Genomic DNA, 13147 nt, shown 5'->3' with positions numbered 1-13147 from the left:
AAATATACTAATTTATTTACCCTTGTAAATTTAATTGGACATTTTCAGAAGGAAACTGGACACTGGGACTGGCCCTGCCACCCAGTGGTAATGTTAGGGAATTATTTTTCGTGTTTTTCTCTTAATATAGAACTGGAGGAAAGCAGACAGATTTCAGTGGCAAGTCCCAAACACACAAAAATAAGTAGGTTTTTCCCCACTAGCATGACGTATTGCCCTCGATACAGGCAGTCCTTTTATCCTAATGCTACTCCCTAGCCTTGGTGTTTTGGGTTAAAATCAGAATTTTGAATGCCACTCAAAACTGAGGCATTGGTGGTGCCATGAGCAGTTTCAGAGCATGGTACAGCTCTCAAAGTTTCTTGAAAATTGGTGGCACAGTGAAAGAAAGAACGTTGATCGTGTCCTGTATTAAAGGATCTGTTACAGAACTCTGCTGCTTTACTTGCCTCTTGGTAGCAGCCAGATGGCCGTTCAGTACATATTTACATCCTCACCTCAGCCAGCGGTCACAAATTTACTGTTCAATTACCATTTACTCTAACTGCAGAGATCACTAGAGACAGAGGTGGAAAAGCTGACGTTGTGGAAATGAGTTATTCTGGTTGGATGGGTAAAAGGACCTCAGGAAATAATTTATAGGCAAAACACTATTATTTTATTTTTCTGCTATGGATCTTGATATCTTTAAAATCTTGTTTCAGCCAAAGCAATTATCATATTTTGAGTGAATAGGTGAAATGTTTCTGGCTGCCTTAAAACTGAAAAATATAATAATTTCTCCCATCTCCACATATCACCCAGCTGGCAATGTCTGGTATAAAGACAGTCCGTTTGTGGGAGTGGTTTCTGGGAATGAAGTGGTCCTGATTACTCCATGGGGGAAAACTCAAAATTGAGCAGTCACTGTTTTTGCAAGGATTTTAAAAGTCTGCAATAGTGCTTAAGGTTCATACTGATGGAAGCTTGAAGAAACTATATATTGAAGATACAGTAGCATTATGAAAAAAATAATTGTCATATTCTCATAAAAGACCAGCTGAGCATGGGCAGGTAAATTCTAAAGCATAATTCAGCTATACACTGCCTGATATCTTTTACTCTATCTATGGGGTCAAAATATCATATAGGAAAAAATCTTGGAGGGTTTGTCCAAGTTCGAAGCTCTGTTATATTGTTCTAAAATCTGTTATATCTTTTGAGAAATTATATGATTACGAAAGGCAATTATTTATTTTGCAGGCTGTTTGGTAATAGAATATTGTATGTAAAAATATTGCTACCTTGCTACAATTAGCAGCTCAGAGGACATTTGTTCTTGTAGCTAAAAGCCAGAGCTGGGGCACAGGAGGCCACAATTCATTATCCCATTTGACTGTAGACAAGCTACTTAATCTTTCTGGGAAACATTTAATGATTGATAAAATATTTCATTTTTCTGTCTTGCCTATTGAGATTTACACACTTGAGAACCAGTTCAGCAGCATTATGGAGCTGTGCAGCACCTACCGTATTGAGCCTTCCAAGTGTCTGATGTGATAGTAAAGCAGCTTACCCCATCACAGAAACTTACTTGTGCTATAGAATTTATACAATGTATCTTACGATTCAAATGGCGATGGTGATGATGCTATAAATACATAGTGAGCAAAACTTGACCTGAACCAACAGTGCATATCCAGATATTTCCACATTTGGGTAGAGGCAAGATGTTTGGCACCCACATCTCTAGTTCAGAGTTCTACCAAAGAGATCAGATCACAGTATCTGCAGTTTAAGCATGGATTTTAGTGACAGCTGAAGATCTTAATGAGAAGAAACTTTCAGCTGAATGAAATAACCATGGAGGAGAGCATGAAAAGAGATGATGTCTTACTCAGGTATTTTCAAGTTTGCCCTGATATACCAGATGGAAAAAAAAAAAAAAACAAACAAACTGTAGAATAAGCCATACATCTTTTCTGCTGATGAGGCACGGCATTAGTGAGAGATGAGTCGTCTTCTCTGTTTGTAAGCCAGAGTCAAGCAGCTGCTTTACTAAAGAGAACAGGAAGACTGTGTTGACCTTTTCAATGAAAGCATCGTCATGTGGCCACCAGTGTCTCTGTGCATCATCCGTGCCCTCTGCTGGTTGGAGCATCGGAGACTCTTTAGTATGAATCTTAATAATTTTTCTCATGATCCAGTAAAGGAAGGAGTGAAAACAGGTTTCTGTAAGGATTCTTACACTGACAGAGTGGAACAGATAAAGGCTTTTAACTCAATAACTCTCCATTTTGGATACCTAAATTTGGTATATGCAGTGTGAAAACTGAAACGTGCATAGGACTTTAAGACAGTCTGTGTATTATTAGTCCAAGCATTAAGGTACTTCCAGCTTTGTTGTGACATTAACTATATTATTGTTATGGGACTACAGGGTGCCCTTAGCCTCCTTTTGAATGGGAGGTCCCTGCCTCAGGAAATCATTACTTGACACTGGGAAGCTGTTGTCTTGTCTTGACCTGCAAGTAGCCTGAGGGAGCAGTGCACTCCAGAAGGCAACTGCCAACATATGGTGTGTTTCTTCTGCATGATTTTGAAGTTCTGTTGAACAAATGTATTTTCGGAGATGAAAACAGAGAAGGGTGACTGTGTATTGTCTGATGTCCACATACATATGCCACTGGACACCATGCTCTGGAATTGCATGTACAGAAACAAAATATTGGCTTGAATATATAAAGTAGTGAGTCACATTAATTTTCATACTGTTTGTGTCTGATCACTAATCAATAAATATCTTAGCAGTTATAAACTAGGGGGTATACAAGCATAAACTGAAAAATCTCACCTAATTGCTGCTGGCTAAGGAGAACTGTGATCAATATGCCATGATGGTGGTAACACATTAGCGAACATAATGAAATCCAGAGTTATTCTCTTGAGGATGTTAATATTGATAGGTGCTCTTTACCTCTTCGTCCTTTATTATACTTTCTCATATGTAGTAAGGAGACAGCAAATGCAGGAAGATTTTACAGTCCTGAGTAGTATTGACAATGAAAAGTACTCGTGGAAGGTTCAGAACACCTACAAAAAATGAACTGTTCTCTGAAGATCCTGATAATTGACTGGTATACACAAAAACTTAGGATGAAAAATTCCATGGTGTGGGGTTAAATTTGTGTAGCCTTTCCAGAAAAATAGACTGAAGTGTCTGGAATAGCCACATATCAGGAAACTTTTAGAAGGATTAAGGGATGAAATTAGACCAATAAGCTTTTTGAACCTGTTTCCGGCCACCTATACAATGGTTTTCAGTAGGAGAGGAAAAACTGCCAAGAAGAAACAACAAAAAAATAAATTTCTCTAAGAAAGGTGAAATCATGTTAAGTAAAGCAGGGTGGGGTTTTTGTTGTTTTTTTTCAGTTGGTTGGTTCATTTATTTTTGGTTTTGTTTTGAAGGCATGCAATAATCAGTGTTTTGTATCAATGTTATTCTTCGGAATGAAACTCATAACTGTCTTGAAATCTCAAGCCTAATTGTGAATGCTGTTTTGCTTTGGCAGCCCATGTATCTGCCAGTGACAGGGGCTTGCACAAGCACGCTGTGAAAAACCTTTCAAGTAAGTTTTAAGTGTGTATGCTTGAAGGGGTGGAATTTACTTGTCTTTTTAAAAAGGTCATCAGTGTGCCATAACTGAATATGCTTCAAAATGATGTGACTGTCTTTGTTGTCTTGTTTGTATTGAAAAGTGATGGATAGGTACACATACAAATCTAATCTGTGCCTAGGAGCTGTCTGATGCATATTGCACAGGTCTGAAATCTTCCACACAACTCTTCGCTGATATATATACAACAGGATGTCCCAGTGTGATGCAGGGATTAGATCAAATTTTGCTGGATTCCTTGAGATGCTAGTCACATCCTAGGCTGTCTGCAAAGTGGTCTTTTGCCTATCTCTCAGAATCTCTCTCCATGTTCTTATTGTTAATACAGAGAAGCAAGAAACTATAAGGCAAGGACTAAACTATGATTTTACTTCTGTTCAGAATCTGTGAGTGCCAATAGGCATCTCTCTTAAAAGTACCAATATCTTTGGGTTTCCCAGAATAAGCAGCACACATTCCAAATTCTTCAGGTAGAAAAGCAGCATTTCTAGACATTGAAGCACAAACAGCTTTCATTTAGACCACTTCATCAAGCCCATTTTAGCATTTCCCTGAGTACGGCCAGCCTGAATTCTGCCTGGATGGTAGAAATATAAAATAATGAATGGCAAAGTGAAATGAATGTTCCACTAGTATTTAATCTTTAGAAAAATACAAGAACATAAAAAACTGAGACTATAAGGCTACAGAGACAACTTATGATTCCAGGAATTGCAGTGAGTGGAAGGTGAATGGGGGGGCATGCTTTGGGAGAATAAAAGTTTGGCTTTGAACATAAAACAATCACAGCAATGGAAGGCATTACACCCCTTTTCCTTTTTTTCTCTCCTTCCTCACTCCATGGAGACTCGCTGACTCCATGGTGACTTTTTAGCGTAGAATATAGGCAAGATAAATATAATACAGAGCAAAATAATATATTTGGAAAATACTGTAATTTTACACAGAAGGTAGCCTGAATCTCACTAGGACAAGTCTGTAGGACTTAAAGCATGAATTGCAGATACATATAGGTAACATAAATATCCCAAATGAACAGTAGAAATGTGGTTGGTAAAGCACCATGCATCTGAGCACAGGACATATTTATGGATGGCACTTAGGAAGACATGTTTCTGTGGACAGCTCATTGCAATATTCTGCTTTCCTCTCACCTTACTTGTACTTCTCTGGTCCTGATGGCTCTCAACAAAAAAGAGATGGGATCAGATGGATAGGTCTAATCTACCCTGTCAGTTATTGTATTACTTTATCTTTACAATGGGCCTCGGGGAAAGGTTGTTTGTATTAAATCGCAGGTAGATAAAAATTGTTGAGTGGGAAGGGACTGGTCTGTCCACATTCCCCACTGCTTCACTCTTCACCTACCAGTTCACTTCCTCTGCATCCACTGGGAGGTCCTGGGTGCTCTGTCTCAACTCTTCTGTGATTTTAACTTCTCGTTCCTCTTTTTCTGGTGATTTCACACTTTCCTCATCCCAAATGCTCTGCATGCTATTGCTTGGCTGATAGTCAAAACTATTTATGGCAAGACTTGCAGATTTTGTGAAGCTGCAAGCTCCCTTATCACAAAGTGCTACAGATCCAGTGTCTTTCAGAGCACTAGATACAAACAAGCCTAACCTCAGGAAACTTTCCCAATTTGTGATTTAACAAAGCAATGCAGTGTTTTGAACTCAAATGATGTGTGCCAACATAAAATTTTAACCGTGTTAAAGCATTCTGCTGAAAAAATAAAACTCCATATGAGTTATACAAAATACTCTAAGGCATTAGCAGTGACATTTCCAGTTTTTAGAAATGCTCTGATAGTTATCACAAATCCAGTAGGAAAGGGAGGTACCTCAGGTACAGGTATTATATAGAAGACATAATCATGACTTTTGTTTACCCAAGATCAAATAACTAAAATCAAAGCTGCAGTGAAGAAACAACATTTTTAAAGAGATGATCAAAACAGCTGGCTTCTTTTGTGCTAGACAGTCTGCTACACATATACTTCTTATTCATCATTCTACTTGGAACACTGGTGGCAGAAATAGCTTTGACTTGTGGACTCAACACCATATCTGCGATGAGAAAATTGTCACTTCCTCTTGATAACTTGTTATCTAAAATCCATAAAACATTATTTCTCCTTGTTGAATCTAAAGCCTTTAGCTATTTTTGCGCACATCTGTTATGACTATAAATTCAAAGGCAATGGATATAATACATGTTTTCTGCTAAATTAAAGTATTAAGTTTTCATAAATAAGGGCTACTATATTGAAATGCCAGGTATTTTCATTATTGAGGCAGGTTGTATCTGTAGAAGGTAGTGATTTATTTATGCAGATCATGCCTAGCTCTAGGGAAACTTTTTTAATCTATCCATGCCAGCAGCCACTCTTCACCCATCAGAAGTCCAGCCATCTATTAAACATCTGACATAATAATCTGGAAAGGATATTTTATCAAAGGAACTACAATTAGTCTCTTCTAAATGATTAAACTGACTATACATAAATCATAACGGGACTCTTGATGTGAATCTAGGATTGGTTTTCTTCTGAGGTATCTCTGCTACTTTTACGTTGCTTTTGGCAATGAAATAATATTAAGCAAATAGTCCTGGTTCTATCAGCAGACTGGATCAAAAAGGCGGTCCTGAGATTGGATGGGAAGAAAGGGAGCCCTGGGTTCCCAGCATCACTGCATCTTGCAGCCTTCACTGCCGAGTCTTCCTAAGGAACAAACTGGTTTCCGCCAAACACTCAGGCATAGAGAAGGTCTCACACTCACAGGTTTTGGTCCAAATGGCACGGACAGTCCTAGCCAGTTGCTAGGGCTGGCTGGCTGGAGAAACTAGGAGTGGTGAGCAGTGCTGGCCGGGAGTGCAGCGGGAGGTCAGAGGAATTGCGAGTATTGGCCAGACAAAAAACTGAAGGCCAAGGGGGGGACATCTGACATAAGCGGGAGGGCTTTGGAAAAGAAGGATAAACCACTACAGCTCAAATTTTAAATAATCAAGCTGTAATATTTGAAGTCAACATTAAAGTTAGAACCTTTTGGAGAGTTATGAACATATTTAACTAAAAGAAAAATCACAGTGTCTCTGTAGATACTGTGAAAAGTGGAGAAACGTTACATTAATCAGCTACATTTTATGCTGCAAAGTCCCACAGATCTAAAGCTAAAACAAATATTTTTAAGAGCTAATTATCATATGGAATTGAATTAATTCCTGCATAGAGCATCAAACCTGTTGACTGCTGAGACTCAATGAAATCCAGGTTGAGATGTATTTAACTAGCTTAGCTTAGCATATACAAAACAGTATTTTCAAGAAATATATTTTTTTCAAATATAAATGTTAAAAATGTAAACTATAAAAAAATGTCCCTTATTCTGGATTATCCTTTCATATGGTATAATCAGTATATACAGACCAGTATATCTTTCCAACAAATAGTAGTTCATAGAACTAAACTGAAGAAATATATTCAAGCTGAAGTGTGACCTATGGTATAGAAAAAGCTACCTGATACAGATAATACCATATGCCTTTCAGGAATGGTTATTTTGTAGATAAAACCTTTAGAAATTAAAGCAGAGGGAAGAGAATATTCTCACTTTCATGGGTCATTTATGTTAAATTTCTCAAAATTAGAATTAAACAAAACAGATTAAACGTCCTTATGTTATAGGATGGAGAACTGCTGAAAGTACGAGTATCATTTGCTCCTAAATCAGATCTAGTGGCAGCTGCAACACTCTTATTTCTTGCAGCTGTTTTATTGAGTATATTATTTCCAAAGGTATATTGGAAATCTTCTATTTCAGGATGTGTAGATAATGTCACCTTACTTGGAGAGGTAAATGAAAATATAGTTCCATTAGACGGGATCTTTTCTTCAGAGGCTTCTATATTAGAAACTGAATTTGAAGATATCTGAATGCAAATATCTTCTGAAATGCAAACATGGAGATAGTGGATGTCATTTATATCAGCTCTAGGTTCACAACTGTGCCCTGCATAACAGTGGCAATCAAATTTTTCTATGAATGTTTGCAGATCCTGAAATGTTGGTTGCCCTTGTAGAGTGTATTTTCCATCCTTTGTCATTTGGATGACAATATTCTCAGGGTTCAAGTGAAGATAGTCACTGGAATTCCATTTTTTCCGTGCGCAAGCGCCAGAGTCTTGGCATAACACTTGGCTACAGATTCTGGCTGCCATGGTGACATTGATGAGGTACGGGGTCAAAGTCCTCCTAAGGTAGTTGTCCAGAGTTCTACAGGTGTTCTGTGAAAAGCACATCATATCTGCTTAGTTTAGTACAGAAACCGTTAAAATACTGTCATTCTGACAACAGTACTGCAGTGTACATCTATGAATGTTTCTCCTGAGGTTTTGATAATAGTTATAACTGGTTGTTGGAAGCAAGTTTATCTGAGAAGTTGCTATATAGTTCAAGAATCACAGCAAATTCATGTTGGGTAGTTCCTGGAGATGTTACAAAAAGCACTTACATCAGAAAGCAGATGACTTTAAGCTTTCATTTTATCTGTGTATTACCTGTAGTATTTTGAGTCAGATGCATTTAAAGAATTTGCATTAAGGATCAAAGTTCCTTTTTATGTCTTGAATTATTTGAAGGGATCTTGGAAAAAAATGCATGTCTTCAACCTGAGCAAATAGGTTTTCTATCAAATCGTCTCTGTGGGACTCTTCAGTTTTCCCCTAACCTGAATATGTAGGCTGCAAGAGTAGGGAGCCTTCATGGCATTTTTGAACAGAAAGCATTTTAGGAGGATGGTCAAATTGAAAGTATGCTAAGAGAATTGATTATTCTAATCGATCATGAAGATGGCATATATTCTGTATCTGCTTGTCACAGTTTAATAACCAGAGGCTTTGGGAACTCTTTATTTCTGACACTGTGTCTGCTTAGGGCATTTGCCTAGTACCACATATAGATACAGCTAATATTTACACCTATAGAGGTCACTTTGATGAATCTGAGGTCTATGAGGTTTTGTGTTTTTCTTTTAGATATATATAAAAACCCTGCCTAGAAATTTTGGTTGATGCAATTCTCACAAAAGTAAGGCTCATAGAAATATTTTATTGCTGAAAGGCTACTGAGTTGTGATAGCTGTGAAAAAAAAAAAAACGGTGCGATTAATGCACAAATACATAGTCTGACTGGGCTGTGGAAAGTTGTGTTTGTTCACATGAATCTCGAAATTCAAGCAATACAAGTTGTTGTTCATTTGTGTTCTGGCATTGGGGTAATGGGCAGAAAAGCCTCAGGTGCAATTGATGCGCTTTTTCAAAGGCAGGCACATACAAACAAAGAGTCAAAGTGGGATGCTTTTGGGTCTTTGACCCTTACAGAGCTGTAGAGCTTTATTTGGCCATTCTTTCTGTCACAGGAAGTTTCAGTTTTTTGCTCTTAGAAGACTTCAGAAGAGACTTCCCATACAGTTGTTTATTGTACCTAGCTTCCCTGGGTATGAATGAGCTAGTTTGAAAGATTTATTTGAACATCCTTATAATGATGTTTCTCAAACTATGTATTTGACCTTCCTAAAACAAATTGGATTTTTTTTTCGCCTTCTGACTCAGGTCTTCCTTACAATGAAATTAACCAAAGTGCTGCTTACAACATACAAAACAGACTAGGGCTGGAATTTCACAGACTGACTCCTCCTAGAATTTCAGCTATTAAATGCACCACTTTAAAAAGCAGAAGGATCTTTTAAAAGTTGTTCTGGGAAGCACAAGTAATCTTTTATTCATCTCATGACTGGATTTTAATGAAGATACAGGAATTCTCTCCTTAAATGAACTATTAATAAACAAATGCTAACTTGCCTACAGTTATTATGGCAGCTTGTCCAGTTACTCAGAACCAACACTGGTATTCTAAAGATTGAACTCTTACTCTATGTAGTCAATGAAAATCTTCATAAGCCTCAAATGTGCTTGTTTTTTAACTAGATAAGACTGCTGGCAATATGGAATCATCATTTTAAAAGGGGAAGGTATTATGTAGGTAACCATAACGCTTTATATCCTTCTCACTTTCTCACTTTTAAAAAATGTCATATAGTAATTAATCTAACATACCTTATTTTGTGTTAAATTCATATCACCCCATATCACAATTCCAGAAGCGCCCAGTGCAGCAGATTCTCCAATGGTGTTTACTAGGTCATCCTGAGAGGAAATGTACAAAGAATCATGCTAGTGTAGGTAAGCTATAACGTAAGGCCAAAGGTATAATGCGTAAACTACAAATACAAAATAATTACTTTGAAGAGCAAACAATTATACATGATGCAAACATTCTGCTCTCAATTACACTGTTTTATTCTGAGATTCAGTTGCACAGGTGATGCTAGAAAATGTTGCCAGCTATATCCACTTTATATATGTCATCTGGTTAGAAAAACAAGCCTGTAAAACTAAGCCAGTGGTTAGTCATATGACATACACTCCTCCAACCTTTTAATATTATATTTTGCTGTATTGCCTCCTGGCCTTTCAGCATTAGTAGGAACTGGTTTCAGTAATGCTGCCTCTGCCACCTGTGGGGTTTTGGTTTTTGTGGGGTTTTTTGTTGTTTTGTGTGTGTGTGTGTGTGTGTGTGTGTGTGTGTGTGTGTGTTTATTTTGTGGTTTTGGTTTGGTTTTGTTCTTTGGGGTTTTGTTTGGTTTGGTTTGTTTTTTTGGTTTGGTTTGGTTTTTAATTTCATTTCAGTTTTTCAGTACTTTCAGTCAGAATGTACTAAAGCAGAAAAGTAGCAAGAGAAGGAGTTTTCCACAAGGGGAATCTCTTTTCTCCAGAGAACAGTTCTGGCCTTGTACAGAGACTGATCTGGGAAATTTGTTTCTGTTCAGTTCTCACTTTAGGATTAGCCCAACCCTAACAAAATCTTAAAGCCCATCTGTGATGGAAGAGGACTATGGGTAGAAAAAGAACAAGGCAAAACCACCATACAACACATGAAAAAGAAGAATGTAACGATTATAGGATATAAATAGGATTTAACTAGGGGCCCAGGAGGACCCTGGCAGCACCCCTTGCTTCCTGAAGGTTTCCATGGTCTGGGGGCACTGCCTGGTGACACTGTGTCCAGGATGTGCAAGACCACCAGACACAACACGGTCACCAGGACCACAACCTCTGAACTGCCTCAGTGCCTGCATGACCAGGAAGAGATTCTCCATATTGATGGTATCTCTGATGGGGTGGGTATGTATAAAAATATGAAGGGAAGAGTGTAGCCAGAACTGCAGTAAGATGATTAGATCTCAGCCAGAGCCTGACTAAGTACAGAATTTTCTCACTAGCATTTAAACCCTTTTTAAGGAAAAGGAAGACTCTCTTATTGCTTTTTCTTATAACCTAAAAAGCAGACATTAGGCTAGCCCAGTTGTACTAATTCTCTTTGGAAGAGGTTACTCAATTTTTTTTTTCTGACTTAATGTACTAAATATGCTATATAGCTTTGTAATATTTTGCTAAACATGAGAACTACTCAGGGAATAAAACACTATTTGATAAATATCATGAGGAAGGTTTAACAACAGACCTTTTACTGTTCCATTTGATCACATTTCTTTGGTAGATTATTGTTTTATACAAAGTATACTTTTTTTCTGGTTGGCATATTTGCATATTTGCATATTTGCTACGTACGTGTAATTTCTTTCCACTTAAATTTAAAATATTTAAGTTCTAGCTCCACTCACCTGGGAGAGATATTCCTCATAGACATCTGTGAATACTGGACGTGTATATACAATAACTGGAAGGGGATGAGTAGAATTAGAGACATACGAAATTCTCATGGCTTCTTGAACTCTGTTGCGAACAAAGAGTTGGGCATTTCTGGAAGATCTTAATGCTGTCTCTAGATAGACAGATGGATAAAGTGCTGTGCTTTCCTCCCACAACCATTTAAGCTCATTATTTCTTTCTATTTCAATATCTAAACAGGTTCCTGTATAATTATGTGGGTTTTGGTTGTAATCATAATTATAACAATCTGGATAAAGGTAATATCCCCACAGACGATTTGGCCTCATTTCTATGCCCAGTTTTAAAGATTCCAACATTATTGATTTTGCTGCAGCTTCAAATTCCGTTTTAGCTATAGCCCTGGCTTCAGCTTCTGATAGACTGAGGTCTCTTTGCTGAACCAGTTCAATGGATTCCTGTCTATAAATGTCTTTTGATCCCCAGTTCCTTATCCACACAGGCCTCCAGTTTTCCCAGTCAATGACAGCCAATCCAAACTGTTCATCTGAAGGAATATAGAATTGGATGTCCTCTTTGGCTTTTTTTAAATGATTCTCCAGCAGCGAGAGTTGGGGGAGTCCTCCGTTGAATGCCTCTCCTGTGACTTCATTTTTGTAAGGGTAATATCCAAGCCTGTCTGGGTAGAAAAGAGTGATGTTTTGCCCAATAGATGTCTTCAGTGTGCTTCCGGTAAGAGAAAAAAAATTCATGTCCAGCTGCACTCCAGCCTTTTCAGTGCAGAGTTCTGTAGGAGCATTCCAGATTGAAAGGAAAGGTAAATTAGAAAAAAGTGGACGAGCTCTTATGTTCAGGGATGAGCAGCAAGAAACTAGAAGAGTGGCAAACACCATACTGGATGCTATAGGATACGTACAGGTAGCACCGATACCAAAGCTTTGTCTTGAAGTTTCCATTGTAACATGTGCAGTCACATTAGGTGCTTCTGATCAGACAAAAATTAAATGCTCTCTGGGTGTTCAGAAAATTGGTAGGCTGTCAAAAGCTTTACCTTACAATATATTTCTTCCAGTTAATACCTATTAAGCAACATTCCTTGGATGTAAAATAGAGGTGTCCTTTATACAAGGCTCTCTGTTGTTTCAATCTGCAGGAAACCTTTCAACAACTTCTGAGGCCTAATGCAGAAAAAAGAAACAAATGTAGATAAAGAGATGATAAATATTTCTAACCATTATACAAATACCATTTGTGATTTTGAATATATCGTAATCTTTGAGTAAACTTCCCCTCTGAAGGAAAAGCACAATGGACAATTATAGAGGAAATAAACTGTATGTATATAAAATTGTATATATATATAAAGTAGATATAAAACTGACAGTGGAATGGTATCCACTGAGTCATGGATCAGAATGACTAGGCTCAACAGTAGTCCTGATTGTGCCAGTGACTGATGTCTATAAACATGAGCAATCTCACAATGTATTCTCCTAACAGTAGTCTATATGTAATATTTGACAGAGTAAATTTCTGGGTCTTAATTCATTAATTTTACTAGCACTTAAGATACAAGGTAACACAAAACTGGAACTTGAATTGTTGTACACATGCAACAGAACAATCCATGTACACTCATTTAACTCAGTGAGATCTGAAATATTACAGGCACTCTATCTTCTGCCCAGACCCCTTTTAAAGAAGTTCAAAAGCTGTGTATCATCTTGGTATATGGCCAT

The 13147-nt window shown here is 37.6% G+C and overlaps 1 protein-coding gene across 6 annotated transcripts in view; it reads right to left on the bottom strand.

The window, feature by feature from the left end:
- Positions 1–4274: 4274 nt before the first annotated feature.
- The window catches only part of LOC102087606 (hyaluronidase PH-20), a 40603-nt gene continuing 31730 nt past the window's right edge, over positions 4275–13147 (bottom strand). For all 6 annotated transcript variants that reach the window (XM_065048872.1, XM_005513817.4, XM_021281248.2 and 3 more), the window contains 3 exons: positions 11402–12586; positions 9774–9863; positions 4275–7943 (listed from right to left, as the gene is read on the bottom strand). In XM_065048872.1, coding sequence (XP_064904944.1) covers positions 7284–7943; positions 9774–9863; positions 11402–12364 — 1713 coding nt within the window. In that variant the 5' untranslated portion in view covers positions 12365–12586 and the 3' untranslated portion in view covers positions 4275–7283. The remainder of the gene's footprint in view (positions 7944–9773; positions 9864–11401; positions 12587–13147) is intronic.

The sequence above is a fragment of the Columba livia genome, chromosome 1, assembly GCF_036013475.1.
Source record: "Columba livia isolate bColLiv1 breed racing homer chromosome 1, bColLiv1.pat.W.v2, whole genome shotgun sequence".
NCBI classification, from domain to species: domain Eukaryota; kingdom Metazoa; phylum Chordata; class Aves; order Columbiformes; family Columbidae; genus Columba; species Columba livia.
The sequence above is the reverse complement of the archived record's forward strand: the minus strand, read 5'-3'. Positions and strand labels throughout refer to the sequence as shown.